Raw genomic sequence first — 24,295 nt, forward strand, 5'->3', positions numbered from 1 at the left:
AAAACCACAATGAGATGCCACTTCATACCTACCAGGATGACTATAAACAAAAATATGGAAAATGACACATTAGCAAAGATTTAGAGAAATTGGAACCCTCAATTTCTGCTGAGAAATCTTTAATTGCTTGTGGGAATATAAAACAATGCAGCCTCTGTGGAAACAGTTTGAAAGTTCCTCAAAAAGTTGAACATAGAATTATCATATGACCCAGCAACTCCACCCTTACATATATACCACAAATAAACTGAAAATGACTAAAATAGATACTTGCATGCAAATGTTCATGCAAGTGTTATTTACCATAGCCCCAAAGTGGAAAAAACCTGTGTCCATCAAGAGATGAATGATAAACAAAATATGGTGCATACATACAATGGAATATTATTCAGCCATAAAAAGGAACGGAGTTCTGACACAGACTACAACATGGGTGAACCTTGAAGTCATCGTGCTAAGTGAAATAAATGAGATGCAAAAGGATGTACACTGTATGACTCCACTCGAAGCATTCAGAATGGGCAAATTCATAGAGACAGAGAGTACAATAGAACAGAGGGTAATGGGAGCTGGGGGAGAGGAGAAAGGGGAGTTATTGCTTAAAGGGTATAGAGTTTTCATGTGGGATGTTGAAAAAGCTTTGGAAATACTGGCGATGGTTGAATAACATTGTTAACATAATTAATGCCACTAAATTGTACACCTAAAAGCGATTAAAATGGCAACTTTTCTGTTAATATGCACTTTACCGCACACTCACAGAAGCAAATTAAAATCCAGACAGAAAGCAGACTGGAGGTTGCCAGGGACTGGAGGGAGAGCAAGATGGGGAGTAAGCACTTGGTGAGTTTAGGGCTTCCATTTAGGGGATGAAGCATCTGGGACTGGGCAGAGGTGGTGGTGGCACAACACTTGAGGTGCACTAAATGCCAACCAACTGTTCACTTTCCAATGGCTGACTTTATATTATGTGAGTTTTACCCCAATTTTATTTCCTTTAATTGGAGTATAGTTGATTTACAATGTTGTGTTAGTTTCTACTGCACAGCAAAGTGATTCAGTTACATATATATATGTATATATATATACACACATATGTATATATATACACATACATATATATATACACATACATATATATATTCTTTTTCTGGTTCTTTTCCATTATGAATTATTACAAGATATTGAACATAGTTCCCTGTGCTATACAGTAGGTCAGTCCTGGTTTATCTATTTTATACATAGTAGTTTGTATCTGTTAATCCTAAACTCTAAACTAAACTTATCTAAACTTATCTCTCCCCTCCTTACCCTTTGGTAACTGTAAGTTAGTTTTTCTATGTCTGTGAGTCTGTTTCTGTTTTGTAGATAACTTCCTTTGTACCATTTTTTTAGATTCCACATATAAGTGATATCATATGATACTTGTCTTTGTCTGACTTGCTTCACTTAGTATGATAATCTCTAGGTCCATCCATGTTACTGTAAATGGCATTATTTCATTCTTTTTTATGGCTGAGTAATATTCTGTTGTATATATGTACCACATCTTCTTTATCCATTCATCTGTTGATGGACACTTAGGTTGCTTCCATGTCTTGGTTATTGTAAATAATGCTGCTATGAACATTGGGGTGCATGTATCTTTTCAAATTAGAGTTTTCATCTTTTCCAAATATATGCCCAGGAGTGGGATTGCTGGATCATATGTTAACTCAATTTTTAGTTTTTTAAGGAACCTCCATACTGTTTTCCATAGTGGCTGCACCAATTTACATGCCCACCAACAGTATACGAGGGTTCCCTTTTCTCCACACCCTCTCCAACATTTATTACATGTAGACTTTTTGATGATGGCCATTCTGACCGGTGTGAGGTGACACTTCATTGCAGTTTTGATTTGCATTTCTCTAGCAATTAGTGATGTTGAGTATCTTTTCATATGCCTATTGGCCATCTGTATGTCTTCTTTGGAGAAATAGGTGATCTTATATTATGTGAACTTTACCTCAATTTTTAAAAGCAACTAAAAATTAAATGTAAAAATGATCAAAGAAACAGATCACATTGAAACAGAGTACATATATAACACCATAACTACAATAAATATAACCTAAAATAATATGACAGATTTGAGACCAAAGATATTAGTCACATCAATCAATATAAATGGAATGGGTTCACCTATTAAAAGAAAAAGGTTTTTCAAGTGTGTCACAAAGCAAACCGAATGCTATGATGTGCACATCACGCTGAAAGCAAAGTGATTTAGAAAGGTTGAATATAAAGGTCCAGGAAAAGGTTATATCAGGCAATTGCAAACGGTAAGGAAGAAGGGTTATGATTCCTAGAGCAAACAGTAGAATTCAGGGGGAAATTATTAAACGTTTTTAAATGCTAATGTTCAACCTCACAATGAAGATTTAATGGTTATGAATAACTATATACCAATAAAGCAGCAACCACCTTCACAAAGCAGAAACTGCACTAATAGGAGATTTTAATATGTTACTCATAGTCCAAGGCAGATCATGAGTGGGAAATATCTAAAAATTTAGAAGAACTAAAACAAGCAAGCCACAATCAATCAGGTAGAAGGCATAGCTATATATCAAAATTTACACCCTGATAAAAAACTAAAAATAGCGTTACCATATGATCCAGCAATCCCACTCCTGGGCAAAGATGAAAACTCTAATTCAGAAAGATACATGCACCCCAACGTTCATAGCAGCACTATTTACAATGACCAAGACATGGAAGCAACGTAAGTGTCCATTGACAGAGGAATGGATAAAGAAGATGTGGTATATATGTACAATGGAATATTGCTGAGCCATTAAAAAGAATGAAATAATGCTATTTGCAGCAACATAAATGGGCTTGGAGATTATCATACTAAGTGAAGTAAATCAGACAGAGAATGATGAATACCATATGATATCACTTATATGTGGAATCTAAAATACGACACAAATGAACATATTTATGAAAGAGAAACAGACTGACAGACATAGAGAACAGACTTGTGGTTAACAAAGGGGAAAGGAGGGTGAGGGATAAATTGTAAGTATGGGATTAACAGATACAAACTACTATATGTAACGCAGACAAACAGCGAGGACTTACTGTATAGCACACGGAACTATATTCAATATATTGTAATAACCTATAATGGAAAAGAATCTGAAAAAAATACATATATAACTGAATCACTGTGCTGTACACCTGAAGCTAACTCAATATTGCCAATCAACTGTATTTCAAGTGAAATTTTTTTTTTAAATTTACACCCTAAAATAGAGGAGATCCGTCTTCTCAGCACGTGGAACCGTCATGAACGCTGCCCACACTGTGTCACACAGGGGATTCAACAATGCATGAAGTAGGACATCAATAAGAAACATTTATTAATAACAAACATTTCACAATCATTTAACAGGTCCTTCAACCTGGAAATTTAAAATACCTATAACAAATAAGTCTTTGGTTAGAGCAGAAGTGGAAATCTTAACTGCAAAATTTCTTTTAAATTATGATAAAGAAAACACTAGGTATCATGTATTTCACAATTAAAGTAGTGATCAGAGGAAAAATTAATAACATTAAATAATAAATAAGGGTAAATACTTGAGAATAAAAGGAATTAGATTCCCAATTCAAAAAGCTAGAAAAGGAAAAATCAACTAATAAAAAGAAAGCAAAAGAAAGACAATAATTTTAAAATTAAAGCAGAAATAAACAGAAAAACATATATCAAAACACAAATCCTTTGAAAAAAGCAATGAAATATAAAACCCAGTATCTAACCTAATCAAGGGAAACCTGGAAAAAAGCACAAATATACAAAATAAGAAGTGTCAAGGGGTAAAAAGCCATCAAAGATAGTAAACAAAAACCATAAGAGCTTACCTTGTACAGCTTTATGCGAATAAAATTTTAAATGCAGACAGAATATATAATTTCCTAGGAAAATGCAATTTTTCAACATTGACCCCAGCAGACTTGGAACATTGTATGTGACCATTTTCCATAAAAGAAATAGAGGAATTTATCAAAGATCTATTCCACAAAGAAGTATTGGACCATATAGTTCCATCAGGAATTTTTCAAAGTCCAGATAATTCTAATATTCTAAAATATAGAAAAAGAAGGAACTTCCAAATTCTTCTTACAATCCAAGGATAACACTAATGAATAAACACAAAACAGAGTCAAACCAATTTCACTTATAAACATTGATGTAAAATTTTTTTTAAAATTAGCACAGAAACTAGCAGCTTATTTAAAAATAATGAATTGTGACCAAGTTATCTAGGTTTGACCTAGAAATACAAAATGATTAAAAATTTGTCTACATAATACAACATGTAAATAAAGCTCAGGAGAAAAATTCTGTGATTGTCTCCATGTGTATGTAAAAGGCTTCAACAAAATTGCTTGTTGATAAAAACACAATAAAATAGGAATTGCAGAAACTTCTTTAACATGATAGAAAATACACACGTTGGTATTAAAATCAACATCTGCATTATTGTGGGAACATTTGTGAGGGGAAAGTAAAAGGTGCTCCCAGACCACATTACTGTGTTCTAGTAAGTAGAGCTGCCAGATAAAGTATAAGATATCCAGTTAAATTTGAATTCTCAAATATTGCATGGGACATACTCATATTGAAAAACTGTTTCTTGTCTGAAATTCAACTGTAACTATGCATCCTGTATTTTTCTTTGCTCTGTCCTGCAACCACAGGTATTAATCAACAAAATAAGGCAAGAGGAAACAATTAGAAGCATAAAAACTGGAGAGAAAGTAAAAGTATGTTTTTGGATTATATGATCATATACTTGGAAAACTGAAGAGAATCACTGATAAAAAGAATATAATTCAGTAAAGTAGCAGAATAGGAAATTTGGGGTATAAAATTGTCACACAAAAATCAATAGCTTTCAGAGTCCTGGCTTCTGCATGGAATGGAGAAGTTTCCCAACACACCCCATCGGAGGCACAGCACAAAGGGAAACGGACAGTGAGAAACTCCTCAGGTCCAGCGGTTCCCAGGTCATCCACAAGGCAGAGTTGGAGGCATTGGAAGCCAGTGGTGTCCTGGGGCCACGGCAACACAAAACCCCAAACCAGCTCAACCCCTGACTTGGGTCAACCTGCTTCTTTCTCTTAGAAGAAAGAAAGGCACGACTATTTCCTGGCATAGAAAGTATTTACCTCAATTTCTACAGTCCTGCATAAGGTTTCTGGCTTTCAACAACAAAAAATTTGAGACATAAGAAAAGGTCAGAAGAAAAACCATACTGTTAGGAGGGAAAGCAATGAGCAGAAGCAATCCTAGATGTGACACAGACAAGAAATTTAAAATAGTGATAACTATCACGCTAAAGCCCCTAAGGAAAAGGGGGGTTGATATGTAAGATTAAATGAGATTTCAGTAAAGAGATAGAAATTCTAAGAATCAAATGGAAGTGCTAGAAATAAAAACTAAAGTTACAGAGATGAACAGTCTTCAGAGGGTTCATCAAACAGACCTGACATCCAAGAAAAGAATCAGTGAACTAGAAGTTATCAATAGAAATACCCAAACAAAAACACAAAGGAAAAAGGAGTAAAAAGCCAAAACAAAACCAAAACTCAGAGCAGACAGTCAGAGAACTAGAGGGCAATGTCAAGTATGTCATATGTATAAGCACAACCCTAGAAGGAGAGAGAGGAAAGGGCAGAATAAATACCTGAAAATATAATTGCTTTGACCTTTGATTGATCCTGGCTAGAAGAAAAAAAAATGCTATAAATGTGTAAATATTTTTCTATAAAAATTATATAAAGCTTTAAATATTTTTGGGACATCTGAGGAATGTTAATATGGACTAGATATCAGGTAATATAATTTTATCAGTGTTATATTTCTTGAGTGTAATGGTACAGGGCTATGTAGGAGGATGTGCTTGTCCTTGGGAGATGCATGCTGATGTATTAAAGGGTGATGTTTCATGATGTCTGCAAATGGCTTGGGGAAAAAAACGTCTTTCTAACTGTTCATCTAAAATAAAAAGTGTGAGTGTTGTGTGTGTGAATGAGTGAGTGGTTATAGAGAGAAAGGTAGAAAGGCAGTTTGGCAAGATGTTAGCCTTTGGTGAATCTGGGAGCACGGATGTGGACCACTGACATCTCCTCCAGGAAGGACCTGCGGGCTGCAGGGAGTCCCCCCCGCACCTTGGCCCCAGTGGTCCTGCTCTTCCTGGTGCTGCGAGGTTAGGGTACAAAGCCCAGCCACTTGGCCCAGCGTGGGGCTTGCTCCACAGGGTGTACAGGAAGGCGTCAGGCTCCACCACAGGCGGGCTCCTCTTCTGCCTGCCCTTCGTCCTCCTCCCTCCTCCACAGGTATTGATTCCTAATCAATACCTCACAGACAAACTCTGTCTCGGCTTCTGCTTCCAGAGAAGCCATCACGTGGCAGGTATTCACTGTGCTAATTTTTCAAATTTCCAAAGATTTAAAAGTTTTCAAAGCAAACAAATGCTGGGAGGAAGAAGAATCTGAATCAGCACATAGAAAAGTACTCTGCTCAGAGCCACAGAGCAGGAACAGTGAATAGTGAAGGCAGGAGTCGGCCTGGGTCCCTCTGGCCTCCGAGCTCAAGCTCTTGGCCGTCATGCCATGTTGCTCCTCTCCGGGAAGACGGTTTCCGACTCAGCAGTGAGCCAGCTATCCGTGCTTGTCTCCAGTCTGAATTCACCTTCACCGCCTGCTCTGGGCAAACGGGTCTGAGTCCTTGAAATGTCTTTCTTTGCCAGGTGGCACAAAGCTTTGTCAGGGGAGGTGCCGGAGAAAGATTCCAGAGGGCGGGGCTTTCCTTTCTGGATCTGATGGGCTTGTTCCGCAGGCTCCTGCTCATGCGCTGCCCCAGTGCTCACCTTCTGGTGACTGAATCTCCTCCAGCTCTCGGTTTCTGCGAGCCTGGCTCCTGCAGTGGATGCACCCGGCTCCTGCAGGGTGGGTGGCCTGTCAGTGCCAGGCTCCTGCAGCGCACAGCAGTCACAGCACGTAGTGAGCAGCAGCTTCTTCCTAAATCCCCCTGGGCAGGCAGTTTTCCCCATGAGACGCTCTCCCTGGCAGTCCAGAGGACAGATGTCTAACATGTTCTAGAGACATACATCCAGCAGTGTCCACTGGCACAGAGGCACAGTATTGTATCTTCCTAAGGTCTGGATTTCAGCCGTGGGGGAGACAAGGACTCCTCCCTGGGTGCCCTTTCTCAGCCCTAGGGGTAGTTGCTGCACCTTACATCTGCAACTCCTGTTTTCTTTTGTGCTTTCATTACCTTTTACATGTTATTTCAATCCTCTGTTACAGTTAGTCATTTTTAAATGTTAAATTCTCCCTGATGAAATTACTGTGCGGTTTCTCTCCTGATTGGACCCTGTCTGATACAGGTAGTTAGCCTTGTGGCTCTGATTTCAGATGCACCCAACTGTGAGTGGTAGCTTGCAGTGGACAGCGGCTGGAAGCAAGACCTTAGCTCCCTGACCGGGAATCGAACCCTGGTCGCCTGGGTGGAAACCAGGAATCTTAACCACTAGACCAGGGTGGGCAGTGTCTAGAATCTAAATCCCCAGTCCTTGTCTACCTTGAAAGGAGGAATTTGACAAGGAACCAGAAGGTATAGAGGAAAGTAAACCGTTCAGAGTACAGGTAGAAAGAAGCACGTGTGAACTCAGCGACAGAGTTGCGACAGTTGCACCTTTGGGAAGTTTAAATCCTTTATAAGGTGACAGGCTTCTGGGTCTTTGTCTTCTTTTTGGCCAATCGTATTGTTTTGTCCCCCCTGGCTAATCTGCCTCAGGACCCTCCCCTAGGTGCGCACGCAGCCCTCAGTCAAAATGGGTTTCATCGCAAGGGTGTCTGGGAGGGAGAACAGCAAGACTTTTTATGGTCTGGCATCCCCTGCCTTTTTGACCCCATGGAGACTTCCTGTGTATGTGTAATGTCTCCCTTGCCCCAAGGATGGGAAGTGTGTGACCTCTTGATCTTTCAGAAGGTTTTAGCCCTTCTCTGTTCCTGCCATACAAGTGTCCAACGTCCAGTTATTTACCCTATTCCTGTTGTTTCTTATATCAAAGTGCAGATCTGGAAATGCAGAGAGGAGACTGGTCATAAATATGTAGCCTGGAGCCCATTCGTCTCTTGCCTCAGGAAATGTAAACAGGAGGATGGTAGTGAATGTCCAGAGCCCATCTTTTTCTCACCCTGGGGAGTGTGAACAGGAGGCCTGTTGTAAATGTCTAGACTGGAGCCCATCTATCTCCTGCCTCAGCTCTGGGCATGGAACTTTGGGCTCACATCCTGGCTCCATCACTTACATGTGACCTGGGGCAAGTCATTTGTAAGGGTTAAATGAAATAATACATCCAAGTGCTTAGCACAGATTGTTTCCAATAAGTACTAGTTTTCACCATTGTTACCAGAACCATTATTTTTATCCAACAAGCTTACTGAGCCCCAAAAGTCAAGACTGAAAGTTCCCCTCAGGAAAATGGACTCCCAGGCGGGTACAACTAGCTTTAGAATTGAGCTGGGCTTTGAGGCGAATATGCTGCCTTGAAGGGGGGCTGAGGATGCTTTCAGGCAGAACCAAAATTCCCAGATCTGAGCTTTCATCTACCCCCGTCCATGGGCATGTCCCTCATTATGGGGGCAGAACCTGTTTAGGAATCGTGGGGTCACCTAAACAGGAAACACAGTGGCGAGCCACAGATCACACTGCCCAACAGCCAGCGTCTTCGGGTTGCAAACTCCACAACGGGGCTGCGAATTGTCTTCATTTCCAGCAGGGGGCAGCCCTGCTTCTAGGTCTCCCAGGGGACAAAAGGAAGGAAGGACACCCAGGTTGTCATCCCCACCTTGCTCTGGGGGAGCAAGGAGAGGAATCGATATCCAGATTTCAAAGGTAGAAGCCAAAACAAAAATTCAGAACAGACTTGCTCATTGGGTCAAACCGTACACTCTTTTCCAGTAAGTTTCATTAGTTTTTAACTTTCAATTAGATCCCTATTATACTTTATATCATTTTTACTGGAATTTTCCTCTGAAGCTATTCGGCAGTATTGTGTCTTGTATGTACAGGTGCAAGTAATGCTTGGCTGTATTGTTTGTTGGTATTACTGGCAACAAGAAATACTTGTTGGATGAATGAATCATGTCTGGGTGGTTGGTGTGCCTGAGTCTTGATCCGTAAATGAGTTTTCATTGATACGATATCATGTGCTATGTGAATGTGTGGAAAATCTCAACTTAATATGAATCTAGAGCAGTGCTGTCCAATAGATGATGGAAATGTTGAGACATGTATGTCATGCAACTAAGAAACAGAATTTCTAATTGCATTTAACTTGAATTTAAATTGCCTCATGTGATTAGTGGCTACCACATCAGTAGCCACTTTTCTAGAGGACTGAGACCATAACACAAGTAGACAGCATAAGTGCTAAATGATCTCTACATGCAGGCTGGAGGTTGTCAAAGCAGCCTTCTTCAAAATTGTTCTAAGAGTTACATTACAAAATCAGCGCATAGTGGATGAGCCGAGATATATGCTAAAACGTAATTCTTCCTGGGTCAGAAGCAGGATGAACAAGCTGGCAATTATCATTAATGGAATTAATATTGTAGGTAAGGTAATGTTAGTTAATATTATCTATTATTATTATTACAGGGCTTGCTAAGGGCCAAATGATGTGCTAGGTATTTTATATGTATTGTTCCATTTAAGCCTCATAAAAAGCCTATGAATTGGTTATTATATTATTCTTCACATTCTTAAATTGTGGAAACAGGAACAGAGAGGTTAGGTACCTTTCTCAAGGTCACGCAGCCAGTAAGTGGCAGAGTAGGGAGTTAAAGGCAGCTCCTCTGGACTCCAGAATCCCTGTTCTTAACCATTTAAGAACAGAGGTCTTGTGAGGCCGTGTACATTGAGCACTGCCCAGGGTAGCATCCACCCCAGACCCTGTGGTTCCCTGTGGTTTTGCTGGCGACATGGCCCCTCAGTGGGGAGAAGTGCTGCAAATGATCTCGGCTGGAGGCCTTGGCCGAGAACACCTAATGGCACCTGCTGCCTGAGTCCATCAGACGTGTATATATTTATTAAACAGCTGCTTGGGCCGCCAGGTACATGGCCAGCACCTGGCACGCAGCTGAGCAAGGTACAGCTTTCCGCCCTTGAGGGGCTAAGTGCAACACAGATTATAATCTGACTCCACTGCAGATGTGCCTGAGCCAGAAAGCGTCTGTCTCCACAACAGCAGCGTTCCAGGCCACGCTGGCACTTGGCTTTACACTTCCCATCCCTCGTGAGCTTGGTCAGCGTGAATGAGCTTCCACGAGTCTGATTAACTCAAAGATATTGGCAAGATCCTCTTTTGGGCCAAGAAAGGGTAAATTCCATGAGGAAATTCTACCCAGAGGGACCCCCCCGGTAGGGCAGCCGGATAAAATATAGGATGCTCGGTTCTATTTGAATACTTTTACAGCCTAAGTATGTCCCAAATACTGCATGGGACATACTTACAGTCAGTATTGTTATTTATCTGCGATTCAAATATAATTGGGCATCCTGTATTCCATCAGGCAGTCGCACCCCTGGCGGGCTGCGGGGAAGATTCCCCCGGACGCACACTCTTCCAGGCCACAAACCCCTCTCAGGGATGTTGGTGGCACGGCCAGAATGCAGTCATAGCTGAGGTCGAAGTACCTCTAGTCGGGGCAGGAGGGGCAGGGTATCCTGACAGCGAGGGTGGGAAAGGGGACTGACAGAGGGAGCGTGGGTCAGGCCGGGCCGCGGGCCTCAGGCTGGGTCTGGGGGCCTTAGGGGAGCGATGCCGCGGGCGCAGAGAACTGTGAGCGGGGCTCCGGGTTCACGTGCACGTACGAGGGGCCCCCTGGCCGCTGCCACCGCGGCGCCGCCAGCGGACATTTCCCTACGCGGGGGTGGTGGCCCGGCCTCCCTTCTCGGTGGGGACAGGGAGAGGTGCGGGCACAGGGCAGCACTGCACCGAGCCCGGCGACGCAGCAGACGGATGGCTGCCCGTGGCCTCGCGAGTGACCGGAGCAGCAGTCCTCAGGTCCCAGCTTTGCGCACAGCGTCACCCGTGGGCTCAGCCTCCGGGACGGCCGCAGGGCTTCCCAGGCCCCAGCGCGCGCCAAGCCCCGGGCGCGGGGAAGACGCCCAGGCCTCTGCCTCCCCGGGTCTGGAAGGTCCGAGGCTGGGCGCGTCCACCTGGGGCCAAGGACGCGCGGCCGGGCCGGCGGGCGGCGGTTCTCAAGCCGGCTGCGCGGCACAGTCGGGCGAGCGTGAGCCCGGGGCCTCAGCCGCGCCCCAGACCGATTCGGTCAGACGTGCCCAGCGGGACCGGGAGTTTGGATCCAGCGCGGGCCGTTTGCTGCCAGTTCCTCCTGCAGGTGGAGATGGACGCTGCTGAGGTGTTAAAATGCCGCGGAGGACCTGAAGACATGGGGCCTGATGCAGGCTTTCCTCCCCTGGAAGTGGGGGACGTCGGTGCTCGGGCACCCAGCCCCGTGGAGATGGAAGGAGGGGCGGGTGCGGAGGGGTCAGCAGGGTGCCGCGCACCTGAGCGCCAGGTATTCGAGTAATAGCATCCCTTACCGTGTTTTCTACAACGCAACCTCCGCAGCAAGTTTTTCTGGGTCCTCAGTGCCCGCCCCCAGCCCCTGCCCCGGCGCCAGCCCACGTCCCAACTCGCCTGTGGGCGGAGGACCTGTCTGTCGTGGCAGCTTTGAGTGGACAGCTCTCTCTTGGGTTCACTGTTGTGTTTCTCCTTGTAAGTTCCACTAACCAATCCTAGTCACCCCTTAGGTTGCTGCAGCATGGCTCTCCTTTCCCTCCTACACGCGACTCATTTAAACATCCCTGGTCTGTCATGGGCTGGCCGTCTCCAGCTCATGCGTGTCCGGTTCTCCTTGCACGTCACTGTTCATATTTCTGCCATCCTGGCTGCTGCTTTTACGCCCTCCCCTGTGTTCTCATCCCATGCTTCGGGGCAAGTTCTGCAGGCGCCGTCTCCCTGATGGAGGGCAGTGTCTTAGGAACTGCACTGTGTCCCGGCACAGGGTGCCCGGGACCCTTGGCACTGGCGCCCAGCTCGCTGGGATGGAGGCCGCAGACTTTCTTTTCCAGGTGTTTGCTACACTAGGCAACACCAGGGCCTACCTTGGCCTTGATAATTGTTCTTTTAATAACTGAAGTGTAAGATCTTCACTCTTACAGTTTACATTGTTAATCTGCACCATTTCCCTGCTTGATGAGATTTTTTTCAAATCCTGATTCTGTCATTCAGTATAATCATTCTTTCCCAGCTTTATGACATACACATTTTTAATAAACTCGCCTTTTGTAGCTTTAGTCAAGTTATTAATTAAAATGTTCAACAGATGGGGCCAAAAGGCAAGCTTCACAGCAGGATAGCCCAGGTGGACGTGTGCCTTTAATTAGCACCGTTCAAGTGGTGACACTCTCACCAGCTGTACTAATGTCCAGATCAGCCTTCTCCATTTTGCCCAGACATATTTCATTAAAGACCCTGTTAAATTCTTTGATGATATGGCTCAGATATTCTGCCTACTGCATTTTTCTAATCTACCTAATCTTACAAAATTCAAAATGAATGTGTCTGAAATGGTTTGTTCTTGGGAAACCATGTTGGCTTCCAGGAACCGCTGCTTCCTTATCACTCAAGCTAAAGCCACGACCAGAGTTAAAGTCAAGCTCACTGTGCACAGCATCCAGAATTCACACTCTTCTCTAACAGGAGAGAGGTATTTCCTGCTGCTGACAGCCTCTCAATAAAAGCTGACAGTGACTCAGCAGTCTCACCGGAAAATCCCACAGTGTATGCAAGGGACTTAGTCTAGAGACAAGATGTTTTTAGACTTGCTACTTTTTTCATTATAGTATATTAATTTTCTCTGTGTTTTAGTTTTCTCTTATGAATGTCATCTTTCAAAAATGATCTCTTTAGCTCCTTTCGTTCTAATATTATAAACTGTGCAACAAACAATATGACAAATACAGAAGACTCCTAGCTCCAGAGGACAGACAACTGGGCAGTGAGGATTCATGGCTTGTTTTGTTTTTGAATTTCTAAAATCGAGGTATAACTGACATATGACATATTACTTCCATGTGTGTGACATGATTCAGTATTTGTATAAGGGGATTCACATTTGAGGGATTTTGGTGGCAGCCCAGGCCCTCTTCTGCCCCCCATCCATCCATCCCTGTGAGAGTCACTCCTCAGGGTTTTGGTCTCTAATATCTCCAATATGCAGAAGTTAAGTGATTGGGGTGGAATTTTATTTTTCTAATTTTCCAAGTTAACATGTTATTTTGGGCATCAAGTTAGGTTAAGAGAACCCACATGCACACACGAGGCTCCACAGAGCAGGGGTGAGCACTGCACGTTAGGGCGACAATCACCCCTCGGCCCCTCTGCCTTGGTGGGAAGGCTGGAGTGGGATGCGTGTAGATTCTTGAAATTACTTCAAAAAGCTTCATCCTTCCCCCCTCAGAGCCCCTGACGAAGGCAGCAGCAGGCTTCGCACACACAGGTTCACAGAGCCCAGCGGAGGGAGGCAGGGTTGACAATGTGACTTTCTCACCTCCCCAGCCAACTCTCACTGTGGGGCTTGTGGTTGGCTTTTTATGCGAGGGGGTGTATGTACTGTGTTGTGTTAGTTGTTAATTAATTGGGGTTCAAACCAGCTGCTTAATAAATAAACAAATAAGAACATTCCCCAAAATGACTGAAATTTGTTGGATTTATTTCTTTCTAAAGTTTGTACATTTACATATATCATATACATATTTTAAATCCTTCACTATTTTGCATGATTTCTATTACATAAAAACCATTTAAATGCAATAAATTTTGTTGTTGTAAAACAACAAATTATCCCCAACTTATAAAAACACAGGAAGAGTTATATTCATGAGCATTTATACAGTAGAGAAATGTACTCTATACATCACAGCTTCTATACACATCAGGTGACTCACTGGTCTGCACGGTTAGCTTTCCTTCAACAACGGTGAGATAGGGTAATATTTATATACAACCATTTTAATAAAAAATAAAGCGATCGTAAAATGTAAACTTAATTTTCAAAATATTCTTTAAACACTTTAACAGTATCCACATAAATTACTGTTCCATTCAAAAGATGACCACCATAAATACCGTGATTCTCTAGGAGACAGCATTTCTCGAATCTGGTGGGCGAGGAGGAACAGGTTTCCTAAGGAGTTGGTGCCACGGGCTCACCCAAGTCTGCCAGTGCTGACAGTCTGGCCACTGAAAAGGAGCAGGCTGCTATTTTATCACTAATTACTTTCATGATTTCAGGGACATATGGCACCGGGACTACAATGAAACTGAAGTGACTGGTGGAGAAAGCTCTGAAGGTAAGGGACTGACCCACTCTGCCAATTAGTTTGAACCCCAGTAAACATAATCCAGTTAATAGGTTGGAAAAGTTCAAAGCTTGTTTTATATTAAAGGATACAAACCTCCGCCCTCTGCCTGCCCTACAGTAATCAAGGCTGCGGTTCCAGCTCTTCACTGCATCAACTTCTGCTCTAGAAACAGGCTCCGAAGCCGGTGGCGGGGGTGGGAGAAGGAATGCACGGAGGCACTCAGGCCTCTGCGCAGCAGGGCTCATGGGGCCTGGGGAGAACCGCGCGGCAGCGGGCTGCGTCCCTTGACCCTTCCGCGGAAGCGAAACCTTATCCATTTCCAGAAATCCAGGTGCAAAGGCAAAGAGATCATCCATCCCCGGTTATAGTTCAACCTGCCATCTTGTTTCTTGCAAAGGCAAAATATGCAGTCTTGTCTTCAGTCAGAGAATTGTTTAATACCTTTTGTCAAGCGTCACTGCAGTGACTCGGTCACCCTCAGCAGGGTCAGCCAATGAGGACAGCTGGATCCCTGCAGCCAGGGAAGGCGCACATGGACCAACCCTGGGCTCCTAGGAGCCCAGGAGGAGGGAGGCTGGGACGAAACCCTCTTTGCAGAGAGGTGCATGCCGGCCTCTGAGGGGGCGTCCCAGCAGGAGCCCAGGCCCACAGTGGGTCCTGAACTGAGCTTGTGCCTGGGGCTCCCCGGGGGGCGCTCGGGGAAATGGTAAGGGAAACTCCAAAATTCTCCCTAGTAACCAGCATTTTCAGGAACTGACAGTAAGGTGCTTATTTTTATAGCACTATTCGTGAAAGCTGAGCCTCCACCCTGCGAAGGGAAACCCATCGTGGCCAGGCTCCTCCCCTTTCCAGCCCCACCACCAGCTCAGAGGGGAGCCTGGCGGGGGAAGGCTGTGCCCACCCCCCCCCCCCCCCCGTATTCCCTTCTCAAAGGAACCAGCTAGAGAGCGAGCAGCAGCGCCACTGGGGACGATGGCCACGCCAGCCACTGCGGGACGCCGGGGAGCGAAGGTCCACCGGACAGGAGATGAGCGTCCCCCAACTGCCAGCCACCCGCCTCCCCGCACAGCATCTCAAGGTCAGATGCGGGGCTCCAACTCCTGCCCGCCCGGGAGGGGCCTGCGGGCCGCTGTCACCTCGGTCCACACCTCTCGCAACACTCGGGCGCTCTGGGTCTCAAGTTTATGTCACTTAGGACACTCGCTGTGTACACGTGTGCAAGTGCATGTACACACTGCCGAGGCTCCACGTGCGCCAGATCTCTCAGAGCGGAGGACAGGCCACAGCACGTCTCCCTCAGCGGAAGGCAAGCGGCTCACACACTCCCCACATCCTCACTTTGACTCTTGTTCCTACAGCTTAAGAAAAGGTCCTAATGGCATTAAAAATCAATGAGCATGCATCCTCTCCGCAGAGGAGACGTTATTATCCACGCCAAATGGTTACTTGGCTTTATATTAAAAGTCCAAACATTTCAAATGATTAAGCCCCAAAGTGAAACTTTTAAATTTTGATATTCCTTTTGTATATGATTTCTGAGTCAAATGGACGCTTTTGCATCTGAGTCAAATGGACGCTTTTGCAAATCACTATAGTTCTTAGAAGGAAACACACTCTTGTGGAACAGAGACCCTGCTGCGCAGCCACAGAGCCAACTCACAGCGCGGTCAAAAACAGATTAGGAAATAGGATACATTGGCAAAAACGGTTTGAGACTGCAGAGTTAATTAAAAAAACGCAAGTGTAACCACCACTACTACTGCAGCCTGGAGCTGAAGCTGAGCCTCCCAGCCCACGACTCCCACCCTCTGAACTGGACACGAGGAACGACAGGCAGTGTGCGTAGACGAATACACTGCACTCAACCACTCACTCACACACACTCAGTTTTGCTTTAAATATACCAACATGCTGGCTAATAAAGTTTTAATCTCTAGTTATCTAATACTTATATACTTTAAGATAGGCAGTAAGCTCAGACAACTAAGGCCAGTGGCTCTTCTTTGGGGAGAGGCCGGAAAAGAGACCTAAGTATAAAAATACTAAAGTTTTAACCTGGTCCATAGCCTGTCCTAAAATTCTTTTACCTGTGTCTAGATGCTAATTTGTGCAACCGCAGGCCTGGAGGGCAGTCCCAGATCTCTGGAAGCCCTGATCTGCTGCAGGGCTGGCGATAGTTCTTTAAGGTGAAGAGGATGAGGACGCAGTGCTAGGAGGGTGGTTTGGGCTGCTGTAAAACTGACACAGGAACATAAATGATACGCTGGGCACTTAGCTAATTCTTCTGAAAGCTCTATTTTTCTGGACTAATTACAACAATAAAGAACGTGTGCTTTAAAGCATCACATTTTGTAATAAGCCCCAAATTGTCAGTTTGACTTTATGTTTAAGTGCTCTTAATACTGAAGTTGCTAAGACTGCACAGGCTGCCTGTGTTTTTTTTTTTTTTCCCCCTTTCTTTCTGTATATTTCAAATTATAATGAGCTACAGCCCCACCCCGGGTATTGTACACAGTACACTGAAATAGTTTAACAAAGTTAGTTCAGAGCCATTTTTGCTCTGGTGATTCAAAGCTCACAGACGAAATTTTCTAGCATAAAATCTTATCATTAAAAAAATTAATCAAAATATCATTTGAATTTAAGTTTAATAAAACAGTACCACTGTATAGACTCTCAAAAACTGCATTATATATTCAATCCTATGAGGTTTTTACTTGCTTTTCATATCACACTGGTTAAGGACAAAAATAAATTTGATGTACATATGCCATATACTGATGTACAATCTACACGTTGATACAATATAGATACATACAACTATAAATACCCACAACTACGACATTGGAAGGTGACAGAAGGCATACTCTTGGATGCCTGACATACTATCAATATTCTCCAAAAGCCTGCAACACTACAGATACACACGTAAATTACAAAGAATGAGCCAAAGAGACCTAAGGAAACCTACTGTATATACAACTACTTAACTTGCGGTATTTTCTTGCTGTTGCAGTCAAGTCCACAGACTGTCATGCAGATTCACACCTTTACTGGCACTCTCTCTCTGAAGACATTCTCTCTGCAGGCACTGGCCACTCACTGTCCTAGGCAGAGGCTTCCCGCTCGGGCTTTGGGTACTCTGGGCACAAAAGGAAAATGGCAATGGCTTTGGACCTTGGTCCTCCTTTTGAGAGTGAGACACTGAGAAGAGAGCAGAAGTGGTGACAAAGCACCTTTCATCACTGTTGGGTTATTCTGTGTGAGCTACTGGTCTCTGAAGTCCTCTGGGTAACTTGGTACTATAAGATGTCCAAGGCCAATGGAGACACCTGTTGCCCGGGGCAGACTGTTGGCCTGGGAGAAGAGACAGCCAGAAAGCTTTGGAACCAGGAAGGCCCAGAGGCTCATCTCCTTACAAAAGCTGATCTTCTGTCAGAGTAACTCAGATGCTCCATGAGAAAAGCAGGTGCTAGTTAAGCCCAAGTCACACTAGTCATTAACCAGGCTCTACTGTGAACAAGTCCTGGGTGCCACTTTGATTCCTGTTTAACAGCGCTAATCTTATAATTGCAAAAATTCTGACAATTGAAAAGTGAAGGGATCAGGAGGTTGTCCATTGTTGCAGCTAAGGAAGGTGGCTCCCCACCTGCTGAACCCTTGGCCCGGTCCACAACAGCTACACTACAGAGCTTTGGACCACAAGGCTGAGAATGCCCTGTGAACTTGGCCTTAAAAAAGCTTAACAAGGAAAAATGCCAAAGAATCAAATTCCAGTGACCACTAACTAAACCCAAGAAAGTGTTCAAAGTAAGACAATGGAGAAACTTCTTTAAGGTCAATTTTCTTCCAATTGTCTATGATTAGGGATAAAGGCAGAGAAGAGGTGCAGCTCGAGGCCAAAGCAAGCCCTGCCCTACCTAAGAATGTCTTCCCCGGCTCTTTCTGTGCTGGAAGGACAACAGGCCAGGGCTGGCAGGAGGCTCCTTCCCTGCTGGGTATGTAAACCCCTCTCCAGCCTCAGGGGTTCTGTGCTTTGGCCACAGGGCGAAACACAAACACAAGAGACCAACCCTAGACTGGCCTTGGAGAGCCAGCCAATTTTTCTCTCCCAGAATTAACTCCCTCACGTCACTTCTGACCAGGAAACACTCATCTTTGGAATGAGGATCACAGCCGGAGAAGCAAAGACGGTCCTGCACAGGTGCTCTCCATCCTCTTTACGCAAGAGCAACAGAAAAGGTTCACATGGTCCAGGACTGCAGTCCCCCAGACGACTCTCCACACGAGGTAATTAAAATGTGCAGAAGTGTTGCTTGGTTTAATCAGGCATTACTAAGAGTCAGCAAATGATATCTGTAAAAAGCATACTTCAAATAATGTCTATGGCTGGCAATAAAATAAAGACTCTTGCATGCTAGTAATTAGGTTTCGATTGCTAACAAGGAAATCCTGACCCCTCCCTGTAAATGTCAACATGTGAGGTGGGGGAACACACTCTGAGACACTTTGGTTCCGGTTCCACACACGGCTGCTTCTATGGACAATTCGGCAACAAGACCGTCACCAAGGTATTTTGATGACTCTCAAGATTTTCTATACTAAAAATTAATATTAGGTGTATTTCTGCAAAGAGGAATAATAACTTATTAGATGGAGAGAGATCGCAAGGCTCCTAGTACTAAGGGATGGGTGAGGGATGGGGGGCAGTACCTTCAGAAGGGAAGGAGGGGGCTCCCCTGTACCGTGAACTGGGTGGCAGGCGTGGAGGAACTGTGAAGGGGAAGGTCTTCAGTCATGTCTCCTGACTAGACACCACGGGAAAGAAATGATCACAAAGGAGACCCTGGTTGGCTATGGGCAAGGCTCTCAGGATCCTGTCACAGAAGGGGCCTTGTCTCCTACAGGATAAGCTCTTGGCCTGCAAGGAGCACTGGCACCAGACAGTCCAGAGGCCTCAAGGGGAGGTGTTCTCAGCCCATCCCCTAACGATGGCAGTCTGGGATCATGGCTCACAAAATAACCGTTGCAGTTGTTTTTCAAGATAAACTATGGGAATGCAGTATATACCACAGCTTCAAAAGTGCCCTTCTCATCTGTCTCTCTATTAGCATATCCAGAAGTTCTTGGAGATAACATTAGTGAGTCACACAGTGAGCACAACGCCGTCGTGGTGCTGATGTTCACTGGGCATTTCAGAGCTGCTCGAGTGTCTAAACACTGCAGCAAGGTACCATTCCATGTCTGGTACAGACTCTAAGTGACACACACGGAGACATTCGACATACACAGACACACACATACTGGGAGCACACACATTCAAGCCAGTCAGGGATGTTGATTCTTCTTTAGTTATTGAAGCTCAGAGATGATATGGTCTAGGTACCTCTCTCGCCTCTGCTTAGGATAAAGATCTAGGCAGAAAGCACACACACTGATGATTCAGATTCTAGGAAGAAAGACTATTCCCTTGTAGAAACCTTGGATTCAGTCAGAAGCTACAAAGAAAGAATCAGGTACATGGGCCATGTTGGTAACTACCCTGTTTGTTTCTAGGTCTTGAAACAAATTTAGTCACTGCCTTTACCTAATAAACAAGATAGAGGGTTAGAGGGAGTTTTTCAAATGTGTGGCAAAAACACCACAAAGCAAAGCAGCTACAGCCTTACGGAGGGGTTTCTCCTTTCTGGGCACCAGCAAGTATGGGCATTTCTACAGCTGAAGGAAGGGCATGTTAATAAATAGTCCTGTATAAATGCTGGTGCATCAGAACAAAATACCACTAGAAAGTACCATGGTTCAGGAGCAGGTTTTCTCTAATTCCCTGGAGCCATACTACCCACACAGAGTCCCTGAGCCTCTAGTCACACAGCACCTTAACTAGTAAACCAAGTAGAAAAGAGCAAATCTCTGTGGGAGAGAAAAGAACATTCGAAGTGATTCCATTCACTCTGAACTTGTGGAGATTCTAGGTTTAAGGATCACAGAGTTTTCAGGTTCCAAAATCAGAAAGTTCTAACTCACAGTGGGCTCAATTTTCACTCCTTTCTTCTCCTCAGTAAGAGAATGTTCTGTTTATCACCCTGAATTTCAAAGGGACTGTCCCTGGAATAAGCTTATGACTGCTCTGAGCAGATACAAAGAAATGATTTAGAATCAAGGGTTTATTTTAGGGTGAAGCGGCTTCACAGAGACAGAGACAAGAACAGACTAAGGGACTCTGTGTTTGTCACCAGGAGATTCCTCAGTTTTCCAGCCATAATTCCTTCAGATTTTATTCCTTTCAGATTTATTGTAAAGAATCAACATTCTATTGCCAAACAACTATAGGGAAAAACAACTTTTTCCTTCCTTATTTTTCTTTATTAAGGAAAGAATGAAAGGGGCTCCATTTTGATATTATTTTGTTAGGAAGACCCCAAATTCTTACAACCAGGAGACAACACCATGCCTATATATATAAAAGAACCTAATTCCCGGATGGCAGGGTATCCACCACAGATGGCTCTGGATTCCTTGTCTAGACCCTGTGGGAGTGGGGTAACAACTTCCTGCAGATCAAAAACACATCTCGCTGCTGCAGCCCCCAAGAGTCCATTGTTGCCACCATCCTTTAGAAAACAAAATGAACTTGGGGCCACCTTGCCTCAGCCTTCAAAAGACGCCACTTCCTCCTTCCTTGCTTGGCTGAAATGGAATCTACACTTCAAGCGAGCTAACGTGCTTCTTAAATTCCCCAGGCCTGAGGTCCTTGCCCCCCTCTACCCCCACCAGCAGGGCCGGACTCAACACTAAGCACTCAGATGCATGAGGCCTCACAGGGGAGTGGCACCTCCCGTGAGTGTAACTCTTAACTGAACTTCTGCGAGCGCGAGAGCTGGATTCTACCTCTGTGACTGGGCAAGATTTCACATGAAAAGGCTTATATTAACTCTGGCTAGAATTTTCTAAACTACAAAGTTTGTCCAGTTAAGTGTTTCACAATGGATTAAATCTTTAACCTTTATAAAAAGTGTTAACAGCTGATTTGAGAACACACAAAACAACTGAGCAGAGTGCAAATGAGAGAACCCTGAGGGAGAAGCGATACATAATCCATTCTGAAATCATGATCCCCTCCCCTCACAAAAGGTGCATTAGTTATCAGGTAGCAGAAATCATCAAAGCAAAGAAATCAAGAGCAAAGAGACAATCTGTACAGAAACTAACAAAAATATACAATAGGAAAGGTTACTAATGCACCATTTAGTCACAGACTTTGTTTTAAATATATTCACGGATTCACCAGAAAGATCTTGAAAAACTCTATTTTGCTCCACGACCAGCACTTCCTGGCCGCAGATGGATTCTAAGTGACTTTTTGCTTAATGCCTGGAGTTTCAGGTCGGTGGTCTTTCCTTTCCGACACGTTTCTCTTGACCTTGGCGGTGACTGGAGATGCATCTGGGTTCAGCGAGGGGCTGGAGTGCGACTTCTTCAGGCCCGCGGCGCCCCCTCCACCGCTGCTACTCAGCAGCTCCAGGCCCCCCTCTTTCAGAAGGCGGACATACATCTCATAGCGGGTTTTCTGCAGGGAGTCAGAGAAGAGGGGTCAGTATACTGTCACAGGCACACGGCGCAAGGCGCCAGCGAGCTCACTTCCCGAAGGGCAGGGCTGGCAGCTCAGGAGGCTGACTGATGGTTTCATCGATTCAGTAAGACATAAAGATAGAATGTGAGTTCTCCTTCATTCTGCATTCTGCAGGAATGGCTATGAGATGGAGGAAGCCTGCTCCTGAACACTCAGCACAAGAAAGTGTGAGTTGGAAGAGCTGCGGCCTCCGGTTTTGGGGACCAGATGGCTCTCAGGCTCAGGCCTGCAGCCACTGGGGCCGCCCCACAAGGCCGTGGCCAAGGCCTCCCCTGAACCTGGCTGGGGTGCGGTTCTTTACTCCCAACCTGAGGAAGCAGTTGGTGGTGAACCTGTACTCCTGTCCCCTACGGGACCACTGACACTTCCTCGAAGCTGCTCTGGGTTTCCTGCTACGGCTTTTCTGCTAGGATTACCAACTTCTCAGAGTGCTATGGTTTCTTGCAGAACTTCAAATTATCCCCTGATGCTGTTCTTTATTCCACACATTTTTTCATCAACTGTTCATTGAGTGTCTACTATGTTTTGAATGGCTCCTTGATTTTCTTGTCTCTGGGTATCTTTTTCTAAGAATAATTGAGAAGAACACTGCAGAGATTTTTTTTCTCTAACCTTTACTGGTGCTGCTTTTCTTTTCTTAAGTTTGTATCTGAGTCACTATATAGAGCTATTGTGTACATAGTGCAAATTACAGAAGGGTCGCAGATTCTCGATTTGATAGATTCTAGTCAAAATAAGTCTCTCATCATACTGCTTCAACACATGAAGGATCTGTAGAAGGCCTAAAGTATTTTCTTTCTCAGCAAAAGAACAGCTCAGTTATAAATTGTCCCAACAAAGGCAGCAAAGTCTTTCATAACTCTAAGTCTTTTAGGGATTTTTCTGGTCAAATTGAGATTTTATATATCTGTTTTAAATTAATAATTATGAAGGTGAAGCTACTTGAAGCTACTCTTTCAAGTTGTTTTGTTCAAAAGTAGGGAAAAGCTGCTAGTCATTAAGCTTGCTCTGGGTTTGGTCAGTAGCCATGTTGAGGTGCCAAGCTTTGGTTGATGATGATTACATTATGGTGTGCCCACAGGCTAACTTGAGGGCATTAACACAAGAATCATATACAATTGGTACGTTATTATCCCTGTTTTACAGTAAAGGAAATAGAGGCAGAGATAAGTCCAAGACAGTAAAGAAGTGAAGCTGGGATATGGACTCTAGAACCCATACTCTTAAGCTGCATTTCCTTCCTGGGTATGAAAATATATGCAGGAATGTGTATTTTAGGATGACAACTCTGAGAGACTCTGTAGGTTTGGCCAATCAAAAGCCATTTTCAACCCCCCTCTCCTCCTATGTCCCTCCCACTGTTGATAAAACCAAATACTTACTTTCCCAGACACTCTTGCAGCTAAGATGGGCTGTGTGATATTTTGGCCACTGAGATATAAGGAGAACTCTCCTGGGGGACTTCTGCGAAAGCGATTTTGCTTTCTGATGAAAGGGGCAGGTTGAGAGGAGAAGCCACTGGTGCCAGCCCCTCACTCTTATTCCTTCCTTGACATGGATGTGATTCCTAAAGCTGTAACCCTGTGAAATGAGGCAGCAGGCGTGAAGGCAAAAGGACAGCATGCTAGGCCTGAGGGGAAATGGAAAGACAGAAAGAGCCCGGGTTCTTGATGACACAATGAGCTGGATCCAACTCTCAAAGCCCTTACTGCCTCTGACCGTCTTGTTAAGTATGAATAATAAATACCCTTTGGGGTTAAGCCACTGTTAATCAGGTAATGGTTTTTTCCACCACATTTTTTCCTTCTAGTTTCTTTTGAGATATAATTGACACACAGCACTGTATAAGTTTAAGGTATACAGCATAGTGATTTGATTTATATACATCATGAAAGAATGATCACAAAATGTTTAGTGAACATCCATCATTTCATATAGATACAAAACTAAAGAAATCGAAAAATTTGTTTTTTCCTTGTGATGAGAACTCAGGATTTACTCTCCTAATGACTTTCATACATAACATACAGCAGTGCTAATTATATTTATCATGTGTTTCATTACACCCCTACTACTTATTTATCTTATAACTGGCTGTTTGTACCTTTTGACTGCCTTCATCCAATTTCCCCCTCCCAACTGGCAGCCAGAAATCTATTCTTTTT

The 24,295-nt window shown here is 44.2% G+C and overlaps 1 protein-coding gene across 11 annotated transcripts in view; it reads right to left on the reverse strand.

Moving 5' to 3' along the window:
- Window positions 1–16,403: 16,403 nt before the first annotated feature.
- The window catches only part of PSD3 (pleckstrin and Sec7 domain containing 3), a 573,112-nt gene continuing 565,220 nt past the window's right edge, over window positions 16,404–24,295 (reverse strand). For all 11 annotated transcript variants that reach the window (XM_067721837.1, XM_067721838.1, XM_067721840.1 and 8 more), the window contains one exon: window positions 16,404–22,067. In XM_067721837.1, coding sequence (XP_067577938.1) covers window positions 21,849–22,067 — 219 coding nt within the window. In that variant the 3' untranslated portion in view covers window positions 16,404–21,848. The remainder of the gene's footprint in view (window positions 22,068–24,295) is intronic.

Source organism: Pseudorca crassidens, chromosome 21 (assembly GCF_039906515.1).
Source record: "Pseudorca crassidens isolate mPseCra1 chromosome 21, mPseCra1.hap1, whole genome shotgun sequence".
Classification (NCBI taxonomy): domain Eukaryota; kingdom Metazoa; phylum Chordata; class Mammalia; order Artiodactyla; family Delphinidae; genus Pseudorca; species Pseudorca crassidens.